Source organism: Octodon degus, unplaced genomic scaffold (assembly GCF_000260255.1).
Source record: "Octodon degus isolate 3935 unplaced genomic scaffold, OctDeg1.0 scaffold00005, whole genome shotgun sequence".
In the NCBI taxonomy this organism is placed as follows: Eukaryota; Metazoa; Chordata; class Mammalia; order Rodentia; family Octodontidae; genus Octodon; species Octodon degus.
The window spans coordinates 29524877-29537601 of record NW_004524581.1 but is presented as its reverse complement, the minus strand read 5'-3'; the positions used below and the strand labels follow the sequence as shown (position 1 = coordinate 29537601).

The 12725-nt window shown below is 53.5% G+C and overlaps 1 protein-coding gene across 3 annotated transcripts in view; it reads left to right on the top strand.

Annotated features, from left to right (window-relative positions):
• Positions 1-12725, top strand: part of Scube3 (signal peptide, CUB domain and EGF like domain containing 3) — a 35366-nt gene that overhangs the window by 16600 nt on the left and 6041 nt on the right. The window contains exons 5-20 of one of the 3 annotated variants that reach the window (XM_023720732.1): positions 289-414; positions 604-720; positions 2679-2726; positions 4935-5051; positions 6651-6773; positions 7258-7374; positions 8236-8361; positions 8647-8763; positions 9009-9113; positions 9378-9494; positions 9812-9970; positions 10187-10402; positions 10736-10897; positions 11101-11268; positions 11757-11918; positions 12380-12514. In XM_023720732.1, the coding sequence (XP_023576500.1) occupies positions 289-414; positions 604-720; positions 2679-2726; positions 4935-5051; positions 6651-6773; positions 7258-7374; positions 8236-8361; positions 8647-8763; positions 9009-9113; positions 9378-9494; positions 9812-9970; positions 10187-10402; positions 10736-10897; positions 11101-11268; positions 11757-11918; positions 12380-12514 (2115 nt within the window). Of the gene's footprint in view, positions 1-288; positions 415-603; positions 721-2678; positions 2727-4934; positions 5052-6650; positions 6774-7257; positions 7375-8235; positions 8362-8646; positions 8764-9008; positions 9114-9377; positions 9495-9811; positions 9971-10186; positions 10403-10735; positions 10898-11100; positions 11269-11756; positions 11919-12316; positions 12515-12725 lie in introns of all 3 variants that reach the window. The other 2 variants (XM_023720728.1, XM_004624207.2) reach the window with 2 other exon arrangements.

Genomic DNA, 12725 nt, shown 5'->3' with positions numbered 1-12725 from the left:
TTTTAGACACATTGTTTGAAGGATAGAGATCTCTCATATTCTTTGGGGGTGGCTTAATGCTTATTAATACTTATTACACCCTGTTCAGAATGGCTCTGAGCTGTGTTCCTTAGCACCCAACTCTGAGGAGGAGGCAGGAGGCCTGTGACAGGGAGTCACAGTATCCTCCTTGTCATAGCACCAGTGGAATCCCCCCCAATTTCCTAAGCCTTCACTGTCCCCTTTAATTCCACCCAGAGCAGGCATCAAGGGGTACAGAACACTCATCCCTCTCCTCTACTCTTTTAGAAGGAATGAACTGCATGAACAAGAACCATGGCTGTGCCCACATTTGCCGGGAGACCCCCAAAGGGGGTATTGCCTGTGAATGCCGCCCTGGCTTTGAGCTCACCAAGAACCAACGTGACTGCAAATGTGAGATCCCTGGGCTGGTGGGGTGGGCGGGGAAGTGAATAGGAAGGGATGTGGGGCCTCAACAAGGGACGGAGGCAGGAGGGAAGAAGGGTGGGAGAGGCCACTAGAAAAGCGGGCTGTGGCCCATGTGGTGGGAAGCTGGGACCCAAGAAGAAGCAAGCTGACAGGCCTCCTGCCCTCTCTGTGCAGTGACATGCAACTACGGTAACGGTGGTTGCCAGCACACATGCGACGATACAGAGCAGGGGCCCCGATGCGGCTGCCATGTCAAGTTTGTGCTCCATACTGATGGGAAGACATGCATTGGTGGGTGAGGCAGGGGAGAACTCAGTCCATCTGTGGTGGGGGTGGAGGTGGAGGCTCCAGGGAGCTAGGGGGACCCCTGGGAACCCAAGAGCTAGACAGAGACTTGGTAAGGGCATGAAGACCCGGAAAAGGCCAGGCCTAGCAAGGGACAACTCTGAGACTCACGTGTGCATCTGACTGTCTTCCCCACTGGCTGCATCACCACCCTTCCCAGGATAAAGTGTTGCCAAACTGGGATCCTTAGCAGAGATGCTTGTTAACTGAGGCTGGGTGGAGAAGGGGCCTGACAGCAGGGAAGTCAGCTGGCAGTCTCTGCCCAGAGGCCCTGGGTGACTAGTGACTCCTCTCAGAAGGCAGCTGTCACAGCCCCGGGCCCTACTCTGAGGCTGGAGGTGGGACAGAGTGCTCTTTTCTGGAACAGTCAGCCCTGAGCTGAGAGATGGGGTATCTCAGCTCCAGGAATCTTCTGCTTTATACTTTCTCGCCTCACCCTTTCTGCAGATTCTCTGGCTCCTCCCTGGCCCTCACCCCTGCCCCTTTTCTCTTCTAGTTCCCAGTGGGCCCTCTCAGCTCCGCTTAGAGCCCTCTTTTCTCATCCACTTCAGCTTTCCCTCCCTCTTACCCTGGTTTGGGGCCCTTTTAATATCTAGATCCCTTTTCTAGAAGTCCTAGGCCACCCCTCATGTGTCCAGGTAACCTGGATGATCTTAATTCCTTAAAGCTGATTCCTAACTCCCTCCATCTTCAGTGCTGAGAAGACAGCAGGTCAAAGGGTCCCCTTAGAGAACTGAGAGATGGAAGGGAGGAGCTCTGACTGGGGTAAGATTGGGCCTTGAGCCAGGCAGAGGTGAGCTTGCTGTGGGCATAGGTGGTCATGGGGGTCGTCCCTCTGGGGGGTTCCGACAGGCTTGGGAAGGGCAGCTGTGTACACTACCCTTGCACATCAGAGGTGTGAAGAGCCAGACTCTCCCAACCCCAGGCCAGAGACCCACCTCTTTCACTGCAGACACAAGGACAGGGAGTGGACAGTGCTCTTCTGTTCCCTTGGCATACACACTTCTATGTGCTCCTGTCACTGAAATCCTCCTGCTGCACATTTTCCTCTCCATTAACTCATCAAACATCCAAACCATGTGTAGGTCTTGTTGGCCTCCCTAGCCTGGGTTGTTCTGGCTGCTTTCATTTTCTCCTCAGAGGGCTAATTCTTCTGCTTTCTAAACCTCTCATCACTGGCTGGACACATTACACATCCCCAGCAACTGCCAGAAGAAACTGCATGCAGCCCCAGAGAAAAGACGCGTGAGTCAGGACAACACTTAGGGCCCAGGGACAGGAGGCCCAAATCCCACTTGGCTTTTTTCTCTTCAGGTGGCCCTGGACATGGCTGCTCTTGGAAGCACCTGTTAAGCTTGAACACTTCTCTGACCCCAGACCTACCCTGCCATCAGGGCCATGGCCGGGGGGGCAGAAGACAGCATAGGAAGCTGTTCTAGGGTTCACAGCTATGTTCTTTCCTGGTTCCTCTTCCTCTGACAGTAGAACTTAGCATACCTGCCCTGTACTGGACTTGCTAGGAAGAAACTTCATTGTTTGGGGCCACCAGGATACTCAGATGTAGGGGACTAATGGGGGGACAGTTGCACAGTTTTAAAGGCTGGGGACTTGGCTGTTTGTAAGACTTGATGCTGTGTGCCATCTCTGCCTTTGGCATGCTGTGTGGTCTTGGGCCCACACTGCTTCTCTCTGAGACTCACTTTTTCGGTCACTTGCTGGAACCTTGCCTTCTTTGAAGATTCCAAGCAGACCGGCTGAGGAGTGAGGGGATCTTAAGATTTCCTGGGCTCACCATTTGGTGCCAGTGGTTTGGGCCTGCAGGGTGGAGGAGTGGGTGGGAGGGGTCCAATGGACGCAGTGGCTCCTGCCCAGCATCTAAACAGCTTTTTTACGATGTCAAACAGGGGAAAGGCGGCTAGAGCAGCACATCCCCACTCAGGCCGTTTCTAATGGTAAATATGTCTGCTCTCTCCGCTTGCTCTCACTGGCTTGCTAGGGGAAGGGCTAACTCGCTGAGGCTCCCACTAACTGCATGCCCATCAAGCCCAGCCCAACTGGGCCCCAGCCTGTCAGGGCTCCTCTGGCAGCCTGGGCACTGGGCCCACCAGGTGACAGGAAAACTGAGTCCCCAGGAGCTGGCCTGGGAGCCTTCATGTTGGTCTTGTCTTCCTTTGCCCTGTCAGTGTCTTCTGTCTTTCCAGTTCTGCTCCTTCCTCCCCTCTCTGCAGTACACAATTAAAACCCAGCGAGCTCCATCCTCTCATCATGCCTGCTATGCTAGTTGAGATAGAGGTTCAATGGCATCCCCTCCTTGGGGATCTTGGGTTCTCACCTGCATCAGTCTCAGTCCAAACACCCCTTGCCATTCTCTGCTCCCTCATGGTTCAGATCGTGGCATTTGCATTCAGACAGACCTGAACTTGAATCCTGGCTCCACCCCTTCTAACCACATGACCTCAGGTCTTTGCTGATCTGAATTCATTCTTCTGTAAAGTGAGAGAAAGGATAGTCCTTGAGGGGCTATGGTGATGGGAATAGCACACATGCATCTAGGGAATGCCAGACACTGTTAGCTCAGGGCAACTTGTGGTTTTGATTCTGCCACCTGGAGAGCCAAGAGTAAGGCTGTGCCACCCTGCCAACCCTCTTTGCTCAGAACAATGCTGTCCAGCAGAAGTGGGCCACACTGCCCAGCTTCCTGGTCCAGCTGGGGTGGGCACCTGCTGCCTTGCATCCTGGACCCTTCAGAAGCCACCTAGATGTGGCACACAGGATCTCTGTGCTCCACCCTCTGCTCCAGTACCTCATGGGTCTCTTAGAACACTATAGGGAAGCTGGGCTGGGTCTTAAGGTTCCTCTAGGTTCCTCTTGGCCTTGGGAGCCCTGAGAAAGGATGAGGGAGAATGATGTGGAGGATCTCACACTGGCTGCTCCTGAGCCTGGCCACTTGAGGGACCAGGATGTGGCAGGGGCCCACAGACAAGAGCCAGGCTTCTTCTGGAGCCCAGGCCCTGCTCTTCAAATTGGTGACAAGGCTGGGGCTTGTTAAGATTAAAGGTAACAGCACCATCCTGTGCTTTTTTCATCTGTACCCCCAATTCTATGAACCACTCTCCGCTTCTCTTTCCTTGCAGATGCCTTGGGATTTTTCTCTCTCTAAAGGGGAAGACTCTAAGCATCCTAGAGTCCATAAGACCTCCCAGTCCTGGGGTCAGGCTCTTGCACAATTTGCGCTGACAGTTTTCCTAGACCTGTTCCACTCTCACAAGCTGCTGTCTAAAGCTGTTTTTCTTCTGCTCTGAATTCAGAAAATAAGGAGAGTGATCCATGCATACTTCCCCACTGGCCCCTCAGCAAAGGGAAATACCACCAGCCAAGAGGGAGCAACAGAAAAGACTAAGTGAAACAGGGTTCTTCTGGTTGTGTCTAGCTCTGGAGTTCTCTAGCTCTCTTCACCTTTTCACACCCTCTTGTCTGCATTCTTCTCCTTTGGCCCCCTACTGTCCCCTGTACCTTATCTCCCATTAGAAAAGTAAAACAAAAAAAAAAGGAAAGGTAAAGTAAAACAATGACCAGTTAGCTCATCTTGCAGAGTTAGGAGGGCTTGGGGGAAGGAGGTAACCCAGTACTGCCATCCCCTGGAGCCTGAGCCTAGTTCCAAAGTGGGATCTTTCTTAGTATAGTTGGGCAAAGATCAAGGGGTAATAAATTGGGGGCATCCCTTAGCTGTCTTAGGGATCCCATGCACATACTTCCCAGCATAGTAAGATTGCTCCACCATGACCCCATTCATTCCCCAAGAAACAGTCAGTGGGAAGAACAGCTTCAGTTCAGTCAATGTCTGTCCCTTCTGCTCCCTGGGGACCACGTAGCTCCCATCCCTCCTGCTCTCCCCACCCCTGCACATTCCTGCCTGACAGCTCTGGCTTGTACCTGCCTCACTGCTGTCCACCTTGTTTTAATCAAGTAGGGGGCAGGGAGATGGGCTGCTTGGCTGCACTGAGAGGGGCCAGGGGTTGGAGTGGTGGGAGGAAGTGGCCCAAGCCTCTGCTTAATGCTCCCGCTAAAGCACAGGGAGGAGGCTCTGGCCTCTGTGGTCTCTACAGTCCTAATGCCTCTCGGCAAGTAACCCCATTACCACCCCCCTCCCTCCTAAACAGAGACCTGTGCTGTCAACAACGGGGGCTGCGACAGTAAGTGCCACGATGCAGCAACAGGTGTCCACTGCAGCTGCCCTGTGGGCTTCATGCTGCAGCCAGACAGGAAGACCTGCAAAGGTAAGTAGGAGCTTTGAGACAGCAGGGACATGGAGACCTTTGAAAAAAGGCTGAGGTTGGGACTGAATATAAGATAAGGCCTAGGGTATCTCCTGTACACTTTTTCCATCTCTACACAAGGAGCACAGAAGTCCAGTCCCTTTGCACCCTCCACTCATCTCCTCCACCCCCATCCCACACACCCCCACCCCACAGGGCCCAGCCCTTTTAGTTAATGAGCATGCCATTCCCATCTGCCCAGGGGCTGGAAGGATATTTGAGCCCTGACTTTGTGCATTTGAGGTCACAGGTGTGTTCTGTAACCTTCTTAACCCACATTCCTCGGACCTTCTCAGGGGGCTCTGTAAATGTCCCACCCTCAGGTCTGGACTGGCTCAAGGGGACCAAGACTGCAGTTGGGGTCTGGTACATTATGGGGTTACTGGGTTCAGATGCTAGCTTTCTCCTAGAGGTCCCCAACCCTAGGCAAGTTACTTCCTAGAACATTCCTCCTTTGCTCTACAGAACTTGCCTTATAGGTGAATTGTGAGGATTAAATAAAATAGATATTTAGGAGCTTAGTACATTGGAAGCACATCGAGTTAGCTGTCATCACAGTATAATTGCCCATGCTATCTATTCTATCTCACTTTCTTTAATTAGCTGGCTCTAGGAGAAAATAAGGGAGAAGGAAGAGAAAAAGGGAAACAATATTGGAAATACTGATTCACCAAGTCTGTGTCCTCTGGTCACAAGGAGTGGGGACTGCAGAGTATAGTACTATGTTCCCTCTTTGTGTCTTTTGGCCCAGCAGTGGGAGAGAAAGGGGAGGGCAGGGGCAGCAGGTCAGCCAGCTGGGGGGGGGGGGATGTTTCCTGCTGGGAAGGACTGTTGACAGGTAGCTCAGAGTAAAGTGGAGGGCTGCCCTCCTTGCCCCCTCCCCAGGAGGGGTAAGTAGCCTGGGTCCTGTCTGCCACCAGCTTGGGGAACTTGACCTCAGGAAGGAAGCCGCTTGGCTGCCCCCCTTTCTTTCTCTAGTGCTGAAAGCTGCCTCGGGCCTGAGTCTCTCCAGACCTCTCCAGTCCAGCCCCCTGCCTGGCCCCGTCCTCCCCCTCATCAACCCAACCTTACTGGCTCTTCTGGAAGTCCTCCCCGTCTGGCCTCTTTCCCAGCTCCTCCCTGAGGCCTGGGCCTCTCCACTGAGTCCCTTTGACTCTCCACCTTCCTTGGCCCTATTTAGCACTCTTGATAGGGCTCTTGTGTCAGGACTTGGGGACAGGAAAAGGACACCAGCTTTCTTGGGAATGTCCATCAGCTGGACAGTAAGGGGCATAGCCTATCCTGAATATCAGGTGCCTACCTGCTCCCTCCTCCAGGCAATTCCTTGATGGCCTGAGCCTGGCTCTTGGGACTCAGGCCTATAAGAGAGGGTGTTACCAGTGGCCACAAATCCCCTGACCAGGAAGAAACAGCCAGGAGAGTGGCAGAGGAGTCAGAAGGGGCAGGCAGGGACCCTCCCTGGTTTTCCTTATCCCTGTGATAAAGGGATCTTAGCTCCTTGGTTTGTTTTTCCCTGTTCTTTGATACTATATTTCATTCCATTTTGTCCTTCTTTGCCAGACATAGACGAGTGCCGCCTGAACAATGGGGGCTGTGACCACATTTGTCGCAACACGGTGGGCAGCTTTGAATGCAGCTGCAAGAAAGGCTATAAGCTTCTCATCAATGAGAGGAACTGCCAGGGTGAGCAGACCCGTGCCAAAGTGAAAGCTTTAGGAGAGGTTCTTAGAGTAGGAGAGCTTCAAGGAGAGCAGCCCCTAAGGCATTCTGTAGATACTGTGTAGGGTCTGTAGGCATTGTCATGCTACACAATGGCAAATTATACCTTCCTTTTAGTAGACCAGCTCCACCCTGGAGCACACAGCATGGCAAGGAGGGAGGGACAGTTTTCACTTCAGTGCATGTCCTTGGCAGAAAGTGCCTACCTGGCCATACATGGTACCCAGATCCACTGGCAGCACACCAATCTTGCAGCTCCTGACTCCACGTAGAGGGGCAAGGAGAGTGGGCTAGCATAGCTCAATCACCAGTCGAGGGGCCAGTTCACAATTAGGATCTGTTTGAATGGGAGGAGGAAGAGAGAGCCAAGGCCCCTCACTTGGTCTTCACCTGAGCAAGGGTCAGTGCCCCAAAGCAGAATCTGCCACTTGAATCCTTGCTCTTCCAGATATAGATGAGTGTTCCTTTGACCGAACCTGTGACCACGTTTGTGTAAACACACCAGGAAGCTTCCAGTGCCTCTGCCATCGTGGCTACCTGCTGTACGGTGTCACCCACTGTGGAGGTAAGCCTGAGAGGGTGCAAACTCCAGCCAGCCCAGCCCCTCTCATCATCAAGTGGCCAAATCCCTGCCATGGCCATGGCTCTGGGCAGTGTCCAACACAAGTGCTATACCTGCATCTGCTGTGTGGAAGGACTAGGACAGCCTCTGAAGGTCACTTGGGAGACAGGGCACTAGGGAATAGCAGTCTCCAAAATGCTTGTCTGTCATTCTGTCACTGTCCCCAGAACCCCACAGCCAAACCACAGCCCTACTGGCAAGCAGCACAGGAGACATTAAAAAGCTGTCAGCTTGGGCTGGAGAGATAGCTCAGTGGACTAAGTGCCTGATTTGGCAAGTGCAGGGACCAGGGTTCAATCCCTGGCACCACAAGTTGGGCTGGCCCTGCCCCTGGGGTGTGAAGAGCCGGTGACTTGAGTCCAGGCATGGTGGCGCACACCTGTAATCCTAGCCCTGGGGAGGCTGAAAACAGGAGGATCACTATGAGTACAAGCTATGTAGTGAGACCCTGTACCAAATACATAAAATGAAAATAAATAAATAAAAAATAAAAAACTGTCAGCTTGACCTCTTCTTAATAGTTCCTTATACTAGAGACAGAGATAAGAGGAGGTTTGAGCTCTTCACAGGCCAGGGAACACTTTAGGGTTTTTGTTGTTGTTGTTGTTGTTGTTGTTGTGAGAATATTTAACATAACTATCCTCTTAAATTTTTAAATGTCCATTGCACAGTATTGTTAGTTATACCCATACTGTTGTACAGATCCCTAGAACCTACCATCTTGCCTAACTCAAGGTGCCTTGAACTGCCTGGTGCTGGCGCTGGTCCCACCGTTGTTTTCTGTCTGCCTTCTCCTTCCCCCAGATGTGGATGAGTGCAGCATCAATAGGGGAGGCTGCCGCTTTGGCTGCATCAACACTCCTGGCAGCTACCAGTGTACTTGCCCCTCAGGGCAGGGCCGGCTGCACTGGAACGGCAAAGACTGCACAGGTGCGCGGCGCTCTCTGCTGGCCAGATCTGGCACTGCAGCTTCAGGGGGGTGCACAATGGGGTCCTCAAGAGCAGAGCACGGGGTAGGGAGTATGAGGGAGAAACAGGCAGAGAATGCAGCCGCTGGAGTTAGAGGTGCGGCTCTCCTGGTAAATATTCCCTTCTTTAGTCGCCATGGTACAATAGTTGTGCATGTAGTTGATTTTCTTTCTGCATATTCACCAACTGAGGGAGAGAGTGGGAGGGGACTGCACCTGTGTCCTCAGGCCTCTCTCCCCTTCCTAGAGCCAGCGAAGTGTCAGGGCAGCCCTGGTGCCTCGAAAGCCATGCTCAGCTGCAACCGATCTGGCAAGAAGGATACCTGTGCCCTGACCTGCCCCTCACGAGCCCGATTTCTGCCAGGTACATGGGAGGGTGGTGCTGGAGGGCTGGGGGCTATTCAACAGCACCTCTGATTCCTCAGGACACCCAGCCAAGGGGGACTTTTTTTTTTTTTTTTTTTTTTTTTTTTTTTTGCGGAACCAGGGACTGAATTCAGGCCTTTGCGCTTGCCAGGCAAGCGTTTATTCTACTGAGCCATCTCCCCGGCCTCAGCCAAGGGGGATTGGGAGGGGAAGGGCAGAGCAGTGACAGGCCCCTTCTCTCAGAATCTGAGAATGGCTTCACGGTGAGCTGTGGCACCCCCAGCCCTAGGGCTGCTGCCACCCGAGCCAGCCACCCTGGAAACAGCACCAGCTCCAGCCACTGCCATGGTGAGTACCAGCCCAGAAGCCCTGTTTCCAGCCTCTTCTACACTAATCCTTCATTTCACTTTATCATGAATCCCTGGGGCTTTACTCTTTCCTGGGTCTCTTCCATTGCTCCATAATTTTCCAGCCCAGCTGCCCCCTTCCCCTATCCTCACCACCTGGTCCCCTGGGCTTCCCTAACCCCACTTTCCAGCCCAGCCCCACAACACCCTCGAAGCAGCTCTCACCCAGGGCCCATGCTGTGCTGAGCTTCTGCCATCCCTCTAGAGGCTGCAGTGCTATTGGTTAAACAGCGGGCCTCCTTCAAGGTCAAGGATGCCAAGTGTCGTTTGCACCTGCGGAACAAAGGCAAACTGGAAGAAGCCAGCAGAACCCCAGGGCCAGGTCTGGACTGGGGGCCTCACTGCTGTGGGCTACCTGACTGCCAAATCCTCCCTACCCACCAGCTCCTCTGCTTAGTGAGATTTCCTCCAGAGACTTTCTAGTCCCCGAACTCCATTTGGAAAAGGGAAGAGCAGATGAAGGTATAGGGCCCAAGGAAGCCCCAGGAGATTCTTTCAATTGTCTAATTAGTGTTCTGAACTAAAGAGGGTAGGGAGCTAGAATCAGAGATGTGGTAAGGTTGGCTTGGGTAGCTAGGAGGGAGGAACTTTCCCTGTCCCTAGTGGTACCCCTGAGTTAACAAGGCCCCTTTTTTTCAGGTACTGCCCCCTGTTCTGACTGCCAGGTCACCTTCATCCACCTCAAGTGTGACTCCTCTCGGAAGGGCAAGGGCCGGCGGGCCCGGACCCCTCCAGGCAAGGAGGTCACCCGGCTTTCTCTGGAACTGGAAGCAGAGGTCAGAGCTGAAGAAACCACAGGTGGGACTGGGGATACTGCCAGATGGAAGGCCAAAAGGGAGGGAAGTAATGGAGAAACCACAGGTTGCAGAGCCTAAGAAAAGGGCAGAGCCCCTGCAAGGGCTCGATGCTGTGTAGTGCAAGCCCAAGAACCTGTCCCCTTGCCTCCCACCTTTGCTCCCTGTCTTATGTTCACACCACTCTCTCTTCTTCCCAATGCATGCCACCATCCACCAGCGGGTTGTGGGCTGCCCTGCCTACGACAGCGGATGGAACGGCGACTCAAAGGATCCCTGAAGATGCTCAGAAAGTCCATCAACCAAGACCGCTTCCTGCTGCGCCTGGCTGGCCTTGACTACGAGCTGGCCCACAAGCCGGGCCTGGGAGCTGGGGAGCGAGCGGAGCCAGTGGAGGTCTGCAGGCCTGGGCAGCACCGTGCTGGGGCCAAGTGTGGTAAGGGAGCTTGCTGGGGAGCAGAGGAGTGGGGAAGGCCCAGCTCAGGCCTGGCTTAGAGCAGGACCACCTTATGGCCTCAGCTGCATTTCTCAAATTATGAGACAGCCAAGACCTTCCTGCCTGCTGTCCTCCCTTCTGTCGTCTGGGGGTGAAATCTAGGATATCAGGCAGGGGCAGCAACTCTCCTGTACGCAGACAACCTCTCTGCCCTTACTGAATCAGGGACAAAAAAAGAGGTCCTCCCTGGATCTGGGGGAGTGGGAAGGGGAGTCCTAGGCCGGGGTGGTGGGAAATGGGGGTGGGTGGCTAGCACGGCCGACTCTCCCTCAGTCAGCTGCCCGCAGGGAACGTATTACCACGGCCAGACGGAGCAGTGTGTGCCATGCCCATCGGGCACCTTCCAGGAGAGAGAAGGGCAGCTCTCCTGCGACCTTTGCCCTGGGAGTGATGCCCAAGGGCCTCTTGGAGCCACCAACATCACCACATGTGCAGGTGCCAGGGGAACAAATAATACAGAATGGGGTAGGGTGGGCACTGGGATGCCCATGGGCATGGGATTTTCCAAAGGGCAGGCCCAGGCTCCAGGCCACTCCTAGTTGACATCCTGTTTGTATGCTTCTGTCCCAAGACTGGGTGACCCTATGGGGGTGATTCAGGACGATCCCCATCAGAGTTGCACCCTTGGTTCATTGCAGGTCAGTGCCCACCTGGTCAGCACTCTGTAGATGGGTTTAAGCCCTGCCAGCCATGTCCACGTGGCACTTATCAGCCCGAAGCAGGACGGACCTTGTGTTTCCCATGTGGTGGAGGCCTCACTACCAAGCATGAGGGGGCCATCTCCTTCCAAGACTGTGACACCAAAGGTGACTGAATACCCCACTAGGGGATTTACTTACCCCAACTGCTTTAAAAAACAAAAAAGCCCAAAAACACCTCTCCAAGTCCCCAGAGGAAGCTGAGTATGTTCCTACCATCTGCTCCAAAGTGAGAAAGGCCTAGCTGCCTAACCAATCACACCATCCTGCTCCCAGGACCACCTAGGCCTAAACATGGAAATCATGAATTAAGAGTCCCACTTTGCCCCTGCTTTGGAAAACTGGCATCATATTCCCCTCCATACTCTAAGGGAGTTTCCATATTGGTTCAGCCATGTGCTTGGTGCTTAAAAGAAAAAGATTGGCACCATGGACAGCCACTCTGTGAAGTTTATTTTTCCTGAGCTTAAGCATGACTGAGAGAGGCTGGGGCCCTGGAAAGAACTTCGGAGTCTTGAGTCCCAATTGATGAACATGCCCCAGCATATCTGCCTGCCAGCTCCCTTGATTCCTGCTTTTCCCCCCTTTGCCTACAGTCCAGTGTTCCCCAGGGCATTACTACAACACCAGCATCCATCGCTGTATCCGCTGTGCCATGGGCTCCTACCAGCCCGACTTTCGTCAGAACTTCTGCACCCGCTGTCCAGGAAACACAAGCACCGACTTTGATGGTTCCACCAGTGTGACCCAGTGCAAGAGTATGTGGCAGGCCAAGCTGTGGGAAAGGGGGTAGAAACCTGGGAGCAACAGAAGAAAGGGGAGTGGCAAACTCAGGAAGCAGGGAGAATGGGCCAGAAAGTCCCACTGTCTACCTCTCCACCCCACTCAATCTCCAGGCCAGTTGATAGGCCGAGCCCTGGAGTACCCTTTCTCCAGAGACAGGTAATGGGGAGTTAGAGATGGGAAGTAAGAAGAGAAGGTACTAAAAGGACAGGAAGGAAGGTGGACTCAGAATTTAGAGTAGATGATGAACGAGGATGGTGGCTGTCAGGCGTCTGATCTCCAACTTCAGAACTCCTCCACATCCCCAACCTGGTTCCCCACTAACTTTCCTTTTCTCTTTTTTTCTTGCTCTGTCCCTGGGGCTTGGCTGCAGATCGTCAGTGTGGTGGGGAGCTAGGTGAGTTCACTGGCTATATCGAGTCCCCCAACTACCCAGGCAACTACCCAGCTGGTGTGGAGTGCATCTGGAACATCAACCCCCCACCCAAACGCAAGATCCTTATCGTGGTACCTGAGATCTTCCTGCCATCTGAGGATGAATGTGGGGACGTCCTCGTCATGAGAAAGAACTGTGGGTGGCTGCAGCGCTGATCCAGGGAAGGGTAGTCGGAATCTGGCTGGGAGGGAGAGCTTGGTACAGGAAGAGAGGGAGCAGAGAAGTTGGGGGAGCTGAGGAGGAGGGAGGCTAACAGGAAACAACTCCAATAATGTTACACCTATCACTCTCTAATTGTACCACTTTGCCAATTCACTCATTAAATGTCAGATTTCATACACAGTGT